The 12,801-nt window shown below is 28.3% G+C and overlaps 3 protein-coding genes across 3 annotated transcripts; 2 read left to right on the top strand and 1 right to left on the bottom strand.

The window, feature by feature from the left end:
• Window positions 1-1,370: 1,370 nt before the first annotated feature.
• On the top strand, window positions 1,371-2,634 carry LOC124913481 (uncharacterized mitochondrial protein AtMg00810-like). Its single transcript, XM_047454028.1, has 3 exons — window positions 1,371-1,529; window positions 2,006-2,066; window positions 2,414-2,634. Exons 1-3 carry the CDS (start codon window positions 1,371-1,373, stop codon window positions 2,632-2,634), a joined length of 441 nt encoding a protein of 146 aa, XP_047309984.1.
• A 3,881-nt stretch (window positions 2,635-6,515) lies between these two features.
• LOC124913465 (probable WRKY transcription factor 40) lies at window positions 6,516-7,627 on the top strand. The gene is made up of 4 exons (XM_047454027.1): window positions 6,516-6,662; window positions 6,770-7,027; window positions 7,295-7,411; window positions 7,484-7,627. The coding sequence occupies exons 1-4, from the start codon at window positions 6,570-6,572 to the stop codon at window positions 7,625-7,627; spliced, it is 612 nt and encodes a 203-aa protein (XP_047309983.1). The 5' UTR covers window positions 6,516-6,569.
• Window positions 7,628-8,884: 1,257 nt separating this feature from the next.
• On the bottom strand, window positions 8,885-9,775 carry LOC124918673 (lamin-like protein). The gene is made up of 2 exons (XM_047458708.1): window positions 9,522-9,775; window positions 8,885-9,435 (listed from the first exon to the last, which is right to left on the bottom strand). Exons 1-2 carry the CDS (start codon window positions 9,685-9,687, stop codon window positions 9,089-9,091), a joined length of 513 nt encoding a protein of 170 aa, XP_047314664.1. The 5' UTR covers window positions 9,688-9,775; the 3' UTR covers window positions 8,885-9,088.
• Between the last annotated feature and the right edge of the window lie 3,026 nt (window positions 9,776-12,801).

The raw sequence follows: 12,801 nt of genomic DNA, 5'->3' as shown, positions 1-12,801 counted from the left end.
GTTAGTCAGTTTGTCACTACCCCTACTATAGTTCATTGGTTTGATGTTCTTCGTATTCTCAAGTATCTTCGGGAAACTCAATTTCATAGTCTCATATTTCTTTCTACGTCTTTATTAGAGTTGCATGCCTACTCTGATGCGGATTGGGCTGGTGATTCTACGGACCGCAAGTCGACCACTAGATATTATATTTTTCTCTATGATTCGCTTATTTAGTGGAAGAGTAAGAAACAAGATGTCATATCTTGGTCTTCTACAGAACTTGAGTATCGTTCCATGGCCTCGACTACTTGTGAAATTGTTTGGTTACGTCGATTACTTACTGATATGGGTATTTCTTTTTCTCACCCTACTCAGCTATATTGCGATAATCAGAGTGTTATTCAGATTGCATGGAATTTCGTCTTTCATGAGTGAACCAAACATATCGAGATTGATTGTAAAGTCACTCGTCACCATCTATAGACTCACACTATCACTTTGTCATTTATTCCTTCCTCCTTGAAGATTGCTGATATATTTACAAAAGCGCACTCAGCTTTGCACTTTCGTTTTCTGACTAGCAAACTTTCAATGCTTATTGTTGTTACATCGTGAGTTTAAGAGGGATGTTAGATATATTAGTTTATTATCTTTATTAGCATTTAAGTGTATTTTAGTCTATTAGAACTTAAAGGTATTTAAGTTTATTGTAATCACTAACTATATAAACTATTTTATTACATTTAGTTTATTTATGATTGCTAATAAGAAACCCTAGCCTCTCTCTTTATCTTATCAAGAGGAAGAATCAAACTCTCATGAACATGATTCGTAGTTTTCTTGTTGAGAAGAACACATTCCAAAAACATTTTGGGCAAAAGTTTTGAATTAGGAAATTCATGTCCAGAATAGACGTTCAACGCATGCCGTAAAGAATAAGACACTAGAAGATGCTTGGAGTGGTGTTAAGCCATCAGTTGCTCACTTTCGAGTGTTTGGTTGCATTTTTCATGCTCATGTTCCTAACAGCAAGCGCATCAAGCTGGATGACAAGAGTATCAAATGTATCCTATTTGGAGTCAATCGAGAATCTAAAGCATATCGACTATATGAACATTTATCTCAAAAGATTATAGTAAGTCGTGATGTGGTCTTTGAAGAGGATGGAAACTGGTAGTGGGATAAGAAACATGAGAAAACTGCACTTAATTATTTAGTATGGGAAAAAGAAGACTCAACTAACTACTGCTACACGTGAAACAATTGTGCAAATTAAAATTGTGGAAGAAACTACTGAAGTTGCTTCACCATCAAGTTAGACTTCAAGGTCCAGTGAGAGTTCTCTTTCACCAATTTCTCAAGTAAGAGAAAAATGACATTGAGTGTGGATGGGAGATTACATCAGTAGAGAAGGTCTATCAGATGAAGAACAAGATGATGATGATGTTGTGTTCTTTGCAATATTGGCAACCTCAATTAATCCGGTGTACTTTGAAGATTCTGTAAAAAGTGCACCATGGAGAGCTGCAATGGATGCTGAGATTATTGTTATTGAAAGAAATAATACTTAGGAGTTTACTGTTTTACCAGCTCATGTAAAGAAGGTGGGAGTAAAATGGGTCTACAAAATAAAGTTAATAAACATGGAGAAGTGGAGAAGCTCAAAGCCCATTTGGTAGAAAAAGTGTACACTCAAAATCATGGAGTGAAAATGAATAAGTATTTTCTCATGTGGCACGTTTAGAGATAGTTCGTATGATGATCTCTCTTGCATCACAAAAGGAGTGGAACATATTTCATCTTGATGTTAAATCAATTTTTCTACATAGAGTGCTCAGTGAAGAAGTTTTTATAGCACAACCACCTAGCTATGTGGCAAAGGAGAAGAATACAAAGTCTACAAGTTGAAGAAATCTCTATATGGACTCAAGAAAGCTCCACGAGGCTGGTACAGTCGCATAGAAACCTATTTTAGCAGAGAAGGTTTTCTTTGATGTCTTATGAACATACATTTTTTGTCAAGATGGGAGGTGAAGATAAAATTCGTATCGCCTGTATCTATGTTGATGATCTCATATTCACTGGTAATGATGAAGTGATGTTTAATAAAATTCAAGAGTTCGATGATGCAAAAATTTGACATGAAAGATCTTGGGTAGATAAAATATTTTCTTGGGATATAAGTGATGTAGAAGAAAGAAGGCATTTTTATATGTTAGAAAAAGTACACAAGAGATACTAGAGAAATTTGGAAGGGCTAATTACAATGCAATTCATAATCCAGTTGTTCCTGGTTCTTAACTTAATAAAGATGAGAGTGGAAATAAGGTTGATAATAGTCAGTACAAACAACTAATTGACAGTCTCATGTATCATATATAAACACGACCTGATATTATGTTTGTTATAAGCCAACTTACTCGATATATAGACTGTCCTACAGAACTTCATCACAATGTAGCAAAAAGAGCATTACGATACTTGAAAGGGACGTATGATTATGGTATTCTCTACACAAAAAAAGGAGGAGATATAAAACTTGAAAGCTACACAGATAGTGACTATGCTAGTGATTTGGACGATCGTAAGAGTACATCAAGATATATTTTTCAGCTGTGTTCTGATGTTGTGTCTTGGCTATCAAAGATGTAGAAAATTGTTACATTGTCCACAACTAAAGCATAATTTATTGTAGTAGTTTCAGTAGCAACTCAAACAATCTAGTTACGAAGAATTCTAGAGTATCTTCATCAATTAGAGAATGGTAAGTGCACAATTATGCTCTACGATAATAGTTCAAGCATTGCTCTATCTAAGAATCCAGTTCTACATGGTCGTAGCAAGCACATTTATGTCAGGTTTCACTTTCTTCGTGATCTTACTAAAGAATGAGTTGTTAAGTTAGTTCATTGTTCCAATCAAAATCAAGTTGCTGATATAATGACAAAACCACTAAAACTGAACGTGTTTGTGAGACTCAGAGGTTTGCTTGGCATTTGTTTTGCATCAGTTCTAAATTGAATTTCATTCTTCAGTTTAAGGGAGGAAATATTGGAGTGGTTAGTCTCATTTTTAGTAAGTATATCCTCTTAGGAATTAGTTATGGTTAGCTAGTTTTTTTTATGTAATTAATAACACCACAAAGTTAGTGTTAGTAGTGGTTCATATTTTCTTGCTTTGGTAAGTGACACCACTAAGTTAGTAGTGGGTTAGTAGTGGTTCCTATTTTTTTTGCTATTGTAAGGCTATAAATAGCCATATCTTTTCAGCTATTGTGAATTAAAGAATATAGACATTTCATATACACTCTTGTCTTTAGAGAAATGACATGTCATCACTTCATTAGTTATAAAATGGTAAAAGTGTGAGTAAAGTGAGGAAATAGAGAAATTAATTATTTTTTGGTCAATCGGATTGCGTCACGTCATGAGAGAAAATGGGGAGGGAATGACGTGATATCACATCATTGGCTGAAAAAATGTGAGGAGAGAAGAAATATAAAATTTGTTATTTTTCCGACGAATCAGATTGTGTCACGTCATTCCATTTCTCATTTTCTTTCTAAATTTCCTCTCCCTATCTTTTCTCATAAATATTTGCCATCTAATTTTAAAAATATCGAAAATTAGTTAAGAAATGAAAATTTCATGTTAAAATAACTATACATATTAGTTTGTTTGTTCAAAATGTTAAAATAATTAAAATTGTGATATTTGAAATCTTATATGTCACGATTCAAAATTTAAGGTTAAATGGATAAAAGTGATCCAAATTTGAGCCTCATTAAGCTAATATATAATATGTGGTAATAAGTATAATGTTTTTGTATATATTTAATTAAATTTGAAATATTTTTTTATATATTATTTTATTTTAAATTGTTCATTTTATATTTACTTTTGAATATTAATATTTGAGTGAATTATATTATTTATTTATTTTTTTTATTTTTATTTTTTTTTGTTAAGAGTTATTTTTTATTTTTTTTTTCTACTAAGTTTAATGTAAAAAATATTGATTTTTTATATTTAGCTTTTTATATAGTTTATTTATAAATATATTTAATTTTGTGGTTTTATTCTATCATTTTTATTAATATTTTTTTTGCATATCATGAATTTATAATAATGAATAATATGTATAAAAATAGTTAAATAAAATTGTTAGATTTAATTTATATATATATATATATATTATATATTAAATAGTAAAAGTTAAGAAGTTAGTGTGGAAAAAAAAAATGAGAATAAGTAAATGAAATAATGTATGATGTAAAAGTCACTACATTTTGAGTTGCATTTTGAATTTGAAAAGATTTTTTGGATGGGATGGTTTTATGTATCGGGATATTTTTATTTTTAAATTAATGTATTTTAAAAATGAAAAAATTTGTTTAAATAAAACGAAAAATATAACAATAAAAGAAAAAGATTAAAATTAAAAATTAAGAATAAAATGGTAATTAATAAGTTATCTAGCTCGCAAATCTTCGAAAAAAACGATTAACTTCCCGACAAATATTATTGGATTTCCTAAATAAATCTCAGAAAAGCGTAATAATAATAATAATATTATGAATGATACGCATCGAATGACTACGATCATTAAAAGTTCGACGATTTCTCCCCAACTAAATAATTCACCCAAAAAAATAATTAGGATGGTAATTCAATTACGTAGGTTAGTCACGGTTTCCAATTAATATTACATCATAAATTTGATAACTTTATACCAAGATATTATTGCTTACAGAGAATTCTAATTTTAGAGATATTTGTCTGGTACCTTTCTCCCCTTTTGTTTTTCCATTTCCCCACTAACATCTAGGGTTGGTAACAAATATTTATAAATAAAATTTATACCTTAACCAGGGTTGAACATAATACAAAATTATTAAAATTTATAATATAACATACAAAATAACAAGTTAAATAAAAATGTTATTTTTTTTTGGCATTAGTGCCCCAAATTTCAGGGATGTTCACGACTGCCCTGGCCACTAATATTTTTTTTTGTGTGTTTTCTTTCTTAGTTTGTACTATTTGATTTTGTATTCTTTATAGAACTTTGAATGCAATAATAAATAAAGAAAAAAAAAGAACACATTGGTACCTATTATTATTATACTTTGACATGATATTATTCAACCACTATATCCTTGGTACTTCCTCCCTAATATTATTATTATTATTATTATTATTATTATTATTATTATTATTATTATTGTCTTAACTATTGAGTGATCAATGTGTCGTTTTCCAATAATAAAACAAATTAAGTGAGGTTTGTTTTTTGTTTTTGTCAAACTCCGAAAAAGTAGACTTCAAAATACAATGTACACAATCCAAGGTTTAGGGTTTGAAGAAAACTCAAACAAGGCACTGTTCTAATTGCTGCGGCCAATTTTAGCACGTTTGAAGACTAAATAGTGACTTTATATTTTCTATAGAATTTTGCTTACTTTGACGCTTCTAGACTCAGAAAGACAATTAAATTCCCAAAATTGATTAATTGTTTCATATATATTTATATCATTGAAAACGTGTGTTATTAATTTTTTTTATTTGAGGAAAAGGAAAAACAAAATAATAAATAAGAATTTTAAATATAAAAAAAATTATCATTTCGTACAAAATCTTATTTTTTGAATTGAAACGAACGCGTGTAATATGAATCTTTTGAGACGATTCTATACATAACTTTTCCCTTTGAAAAAATTTTTATTTCTTTTTTCTAGATCGTTCATACATGATGAGGAAATTAGTTTACAGTTGTCCAAAATGTTTTTGTTAAAACTTCATTCAATTAATTTGATTCTATAAATCGACGACATTTATTGTTGTATCCCATTAAAAATAAAAGCGGTTCTCACATATTATTGGTAAGGTTGACATGAAGAAGAAGATTAACATAATTAATGAATTCTTCAAGTTTCAAACAACTCACATATTATTGGTAAGGTTGACATGAAGAAGAAGATTAACATAATTAATGAATTCTTCAAGTTTCAAACAAATATTGTATACGTTAGTGAGATGAAATTTTTCTCTTTCATTTTGTTACATGTTAAAAATTTTACATAGCTTTCCAACTAAAAACGAGAGGGTAGGTAGGGACGGACCTAGGATTCGATGGTGGGGTGGGCTTAAAAAATATTTAGGGTGGGCTTAAATAAATAACCAAATTTTTTTGGATAAAACGAGTAAATAATGGTAAGTTTTAAATTTTTTAATAATTAAATAAACAAAATATTGAATTCTATTAAAATTTTAAAAAAAAATTATAAGGTAATATTACATTTTAACCCTAAAAAAAATAAAAATAAAATCTTGGTGGCTGTAGTGACACACTCTAATTCTAATTGTAGCTAGTTTTGAAATCAATTTTCTTATTTTTATTTTCTCATATAGTTTGTATATATAAATTTAAATAATAATGTGAACTTTTTGTAAACACTTTAATTTCTCAAAATAGACTGCTATATATATTTGACTCATTTCACACAATTATAAACACATACTCTCAGATCTCCTTCTTGCCTTGATGATTTGGTAACAATTTATTTCCTCAATTAGAATATTTTATAAATGAAACAAATTTCTACAGAGGTTTTAGATCTCAATGCACTTCCCCCCCTCGATGAAGCTCCATTAATGGCGGTCCATCATGAACAAGAAGAGGTCAATAATATCTCTATCTATTTCTTAATTTCATTTCTTAATTTCTGTCATAATGAAATGTTAATTAATTAATACCAAATGTTTAATTTGGACTTAATTTAATTCAGTCGGTTGCTTTAGCTGAGGAACTGAACAGAGCAAAAGCTGAGAACAAAAAGCTGACCACAACACTGACTGCAGTCTACCGGAGCTACAATTCTCTGAGAAGCAGTTTGGCCGACTTTGTCTCAAGGAATCCTCCTCCGGTGCCGGAAAACATTGCCGGAGTAGCCCGGAAAAGAAACAGCTTGGGTGATGATGATGATTCATCCAAGAAGATTGTGAAGGCCAAACTCACAACTGTCCTGGTTAAAACCGAAGAATATGTGTGTATTTAATCCATGTTTAACCATAGAAAACGAGAATTTTGTGTCATTAATGGTGCCGGAATGATGTGTCAATACGTGATTAGACTTGAAAAATTGAATTACTCTCTCCTATTAGATATAAGTCCAATCACGTATTGTTATATCATTCTCGACAGGATTCATGACACAAAATTTCATTCTCAATCATTAATTTTAATCTATATTTGAAAATAATTTATTTACATAGATGACATATTTAAGTAATTTTAATTAATTTGATGATAGATAGTGAAGGATGGATATGTATGGAAGAAATATGGGCAAAAGTTTACAAGAAACAACCAATGTCCAAGATCTTACTTCAGATGTTCTTTTGCTCCTAATTGTCCGGTTAAGAAAAAGGTAACAATTAATTTTGAGACTCATTATATATATTTATTATATTAATTAAAATATTGGTTTTTAACTTTTAAGGTACAAAGGAGTGTGGATGACAAGTCAATTTTGGTTGCTACATATGAAGGAAAGCACAATCACCCTCAACCAAATATTTGTCCCCCAATTAGACAGACAGTGAAGTCACATGATCTGCCCGGCCCATTACCATCTGTTGAATAAAACTTTGGTGTGAAGAATTGATATTTTTCGATTTAACTACGATATCGTTTAAGAATGAGTTTATTTAATTCGTGACCTGTTTTTGTTAGGTCAACTCGCAAACTCGAACGAGAGTTTAGAGTTAACTCGCACTTTTGACCGCTTTAATTCATATGTTATCCATTAATTATATAAAATGGGTAATGTGAGATACCATAATTTAGTATTATTAGGCCCAAAATTAAACTTCTTGCTTCAGCTCAACCACTTGAACTTTCATTTTTATATATATAAATAATGTCCAATTCTTATTTGAGATATCTTTTTTTTTGAATTGGGTCTCAAACTTTTAATTATGTTATGGTCTCAAATTATCAAAATTTTAATCATGTGAAGCTTTTTCTATATTGACATAATCTTATTTTAACGTATTATTCTCGTTTTGCTAATTAATTTGTCATTTTATAAATGAAATGTTATTTAAAGACTTTTTTTTACGTATTTTCTTAAATTGAGTATTGTTTTGGACATTTATATTTTCTAATTTGTCAAAGTGTGTTTGAGTTTCTAAAAGAATATGTAATCTAAGGAAAAATTTGAATAGAGATAAATTTTGTATTTATTTCTCATATAACATCACAACAACATAATTTTGTATAAGTCTACTAATTTGGACCGTATTTTTATTTTAAATAAAGTATTTTTTTTATAGATATATGCATTCAAAACTAATAAATACAGTTTGAATGTTTTAAAAAATTTGTAATGGATAGAAATAATTTGAAAAGTTTTAAAAATAGATAATTGATATTTTGTTTGTACAAATGTGAAAAATTAATTAAGAAAATAAAATATTATGTTAGAGTAAAACGCCATTTATTCTTTTATTAAAAAGTCTTAAATGACTAAATTTGTCATAATTTAATCTCTATATACATAATTCAAAGTTCAAACTCTATTTAATAAAACCGAACAATCCCAAATAATAAATAATAATTGGGTAATGAAAATAATATTGTTATATGACAAATTGACAATGCATGTGACACATTATATTTTATATTTTCTTGAAACTAACTTAGAATGAATGGGTTACTGACTATTACCACTTAATTTTCTTAATGGGTCATTGTTAATATAACTATATCTAAAATTCTTAATTATAGAGTTATGTTAGTCAATAAATAAATAAAAAAAATCATTGAAAAATTATCTAAAATTTAACTTATCACTAAGACACTTCCCCATGTTTTGTGTAAAATATAAATTATGTTCAACAAAAATTAAGTAATTAAAAGTCATGATACAAAACTTAAAAAATAATCAATCAAAACATCCCTTAATCATTACATCAATAGTAAAACATAGTAAACAACATTAAATTCATCCATTCACCTCAAAACAACATCAAATCAATAGAAAACCCAATCATCTCTCTAATAATTCTTCTACAAATCTCAATCCAAAACCACCATTAACAAATCAGATCCACAACACAGCCATACCCACCACCAAAACACTAACCACACTCGAAAAACAAACTAATCCGGCAGTCGGACCGGCATCAGACTTGTCACCGCCGGACCCATGTTTAGAAGTAACATTACCAGACGACGGCGGCGAAGGCAGAGGATGTACAACTACAGATACCTTCATTCCACTAAAACAACCGCCAGTCCCACAAATGAAATAATACCTTATGGGTTTATCCAAAAGGATGAAATCTTTACCGCTGCTCCAATTCCCCACCGCTCCTTCCGTCGTACAGTTGTCGTACCCCGTTTGGTTAACCTCAAACACATTGTACATCATCTTTTGGTACCTAAAAGCTACATTTTCAGACATTTTTTAGTATTCGATTCAAAACAGAAACTTTAATAATCAAAAATCGAATTGGGTATTTGGGTTTTTTTACAGATGAAGTCGTTGACGTAGAAGGTATGATTGTTAGACCAAAGAGTATAGTTCATGCCGGGGTTCCATCCACGGTTGGCACCGACGATATGGTCGGTGGAGGAAGAGGCGGTTACAAGGATGAAGAAGATGAGTCCGATGAGATGATGGGTTGCGCCGCTGGACATGTTTTTAGCTAGCTGGTGATTTGCTGTCTGAAACTTTCCAGACACTGATAGGAGAGAGAGATAGAGAGAGAGAAAATATTGTTTCTTTGACCACAAGATTGAAGCTTTATTGGCTCCATTGATACTCTGTAACTACCCGTTACAGGGCGGACCCAAAAGAAAATTTAAATTTGGTTTGTTATCCAGTTCACTTTTTTTTTTTTTTTAATTTTATAATGTTTCTCGACCCAAATATTATTGCAGGCCCACTACTGCTTTAATCTTAACATAATGTTTTCAAATACAAATACAATAATTATTTTATTTTTCTTATGGATAAAACCATTTAATATCATTTTAGTTTAAATACAAGTAAATAAAAGTATCATAGTGATTTGTTTGCTAACATATGATTAATGTCTGTCAAAATCAAAATTATTGTTTTTAAAAGTTTAATTTAAAATTAACTTTATAGGTATGTGTATATGGCTTCATATTTATTATAAGTTTGTGATTTGTTTAATTGAGAATAATATTGAAGAAATAAATAAGTTATTTTATTTTTAAACATTGTTTAACAAATTTTAATGAATTAAGTAAATTTGTTAAGGAATTAATTAACTGCATTATTTAATTTTGCATTATTTAATTTTGATATTTATTAGTTAGGTTAGTTAGTTTTCATTTCAATCGTTATCGTTAGGTTGAATATAAATCTAAGGACTTATTTAAATTAAAAATAATAATTTATTACTCATTTTATAATTAGGACAAAGTAAACAGTGGCTAATCAGGTTATTTTCATTTTTCTTATATATACAATGTTTTCTCTATTAATTCTCAAATTTCCAGTTACAAATTTTATCAAATGATTTCCTCTTGATTTGATCAACTAGTAAAATAAATAAAATGTAATAGGAATAATGTTTACCATACATTTAATTAAGTTTGAAATATCTCTTTATATGTTATTTTATTTAAAATTATTTTATATATGATTTTATTTAAAATTATTTTATATATATCATATTTTATTTTGAAATTGTTTGTTATATATTTATTTTTATTTGAAATAGTTAAATTCTTTTAAGGAATACAAGACTAATAATCTAACTACAAGTATACACAATTCTTATTTTATTATCAAAATTTGAACCCACTCTATAATTAATTTAAAATTAACGATGGGTCGTCATTTGAAAATGGAGTTAAAGAAGTCATCAGAAGACAAATGTGAATTTTTGCCCATAGGACTTAGAAAAATAAAAAATAATTATTATGTATATTTTTAACACAAATTAACGATTTTATAACATTTTAAGTGGTTATATATATATATATTATAAATTCAAACAATAATAAATATAAAAAAATTAATTTTTTAAAAAATATACAATAAACAATTTAAATAAAAGTAAATATATAAGAAATAATTTCAAATAAAATCAGTATTAATCTATAAATAAATATAATTGTTAAAAATGTATATTAATAAAAAAAATAGATAACTCACTAATGTAGCTTAAGTGAATAAAGTAATTTTTAAGAGACTAAAACCACGAATTTAATTCTCACTTAAAACTTAAAATTAGAGTGAATGTAATAGTTTTTCATTCAAATAGATGGAGTTATTTTTTTTTTTCTTAGGCAGTGTTTCATAACTTAATTTATCAGACTTAAATGACAACATGTTAAAAAATAATAAGTTAAAATATGAAGTTTGTTTTAAAATTAAAAAAATACTAAACATAAAACTCTAAAAAAATACTTATTTATCTTTGTAATTTTAATAAAATTATCTACTATATAATCAATTACTATTAGGGTATGTTTGATGAGGGGGAATTGAAATTGGAATTGGCATTGAAATTCTAATTCCAAATCCATGAAAATTGACATTGAATTACAATTCAATTCCTATGTTTGGAAACATTATAGAATTGTAATTTAATTTCAATTCCTATGTTTGGGAAATAATAGAATTGTAATTCAATTCCAATTTCTATGTTTGTAAAATAAAATATCGGTTCAAAATGTTAACTTCTTAAATATGTTTTCACGTTTTTGGTACGTTTAACACGTTTTTGACATGTTTAACACGTTTAATATATTTTTCACACGTTTAACACGTTATGGCACGTTTTATACATTTTGGCACGTTTTACACATTTTTGGCATGTTTAACACGTTTTTGGTACGTTTCACACATTTTGACAAGTTTTTGACACGTTTAACACGTTTTTCATGTTTTTGGCATGTTTTATACATTTTAAACATGTCTCAAGTGTGTTAAATGGGCCAAAATGTATTAAACGTGTCAAAATGTGTGAAACGTACCAAAAACGTGTTAAACATGTTTAAAAGTGTTAAACGTGCCAAAAATGTGTAAAACGTGCCAAAAACATGTTAAACGTGTGAAAAACATGTTAAACGTGTTAAACATGTCAAAACGTGCCAAAACGTGAAAAACGTGTTAATCTTATCAAAACGTGTGAAAAACATGTTAAACATATTAAAAATATGAAAAACGTGTTAAATGTGCCAAAAATGTGAAAAACGTGTGAAAAACGTGTTAAACGTGTTTAAAAGTGTAAAACGTGCCAAAAATGTGTAAAACGTGCCAAAAACATGTTAAACGTGTGAAAAACATGTTAAACGTGTTAAACATGTCAAAACGTGCCAAAACGTGAAAAATGTGTTAATCTTATCAAAACGTGTGAAAAACATGTTAAACGTATTAAAAATATGAAAAAACGTGTTAAATGTGCCAAACGTGTGAAAAACGTGTTAAACATGTCAAAAACGTGTTAAATGTGTCAAAAATGTGAAAAACGTATTAAATGTGCCAAAAATGTGAAAAAAGCGTGTGAAAATCGTGTTAAACGTGTTAAACGTGTCAAGGACGTGAAAAACGTGTTAAATGTGTCAAAAATATGTTAAACGAGCCAAAAACGTGTTAAATGTGCCAAAAATGTGTTAAACGTGCAAAAAACATGAAAACGTGTGAAAAACGTATTAAACGTGTTAAAAACGTATTAAACATGTCAAAAACGTGAAAAACGTGTTAATTTAGAATTATAATTCCGACCTAAAAATATTGGAATTGAGAACTCTAAAATTACACTATATTGAATT

Source organism: Impatiens glandulifera, chromosome 1 (assembly GCF_907164915.1).
Source record: "Impatiens glandulifera chromosome 1, dImpGla2.1, whole genome shotgun sequence".
NCBI lineage: Eukaryota > Viridiplantae > Streptophyta > Magnoliopsida > Ericales > Balsaminaceae > Impatiens > Impatiens glandulifera.
The sequence above is the reverse complement of the archived record's forward strand: the minus strand, read 5'-3'. Positions and strand labels throughout refer to the sequence as shown.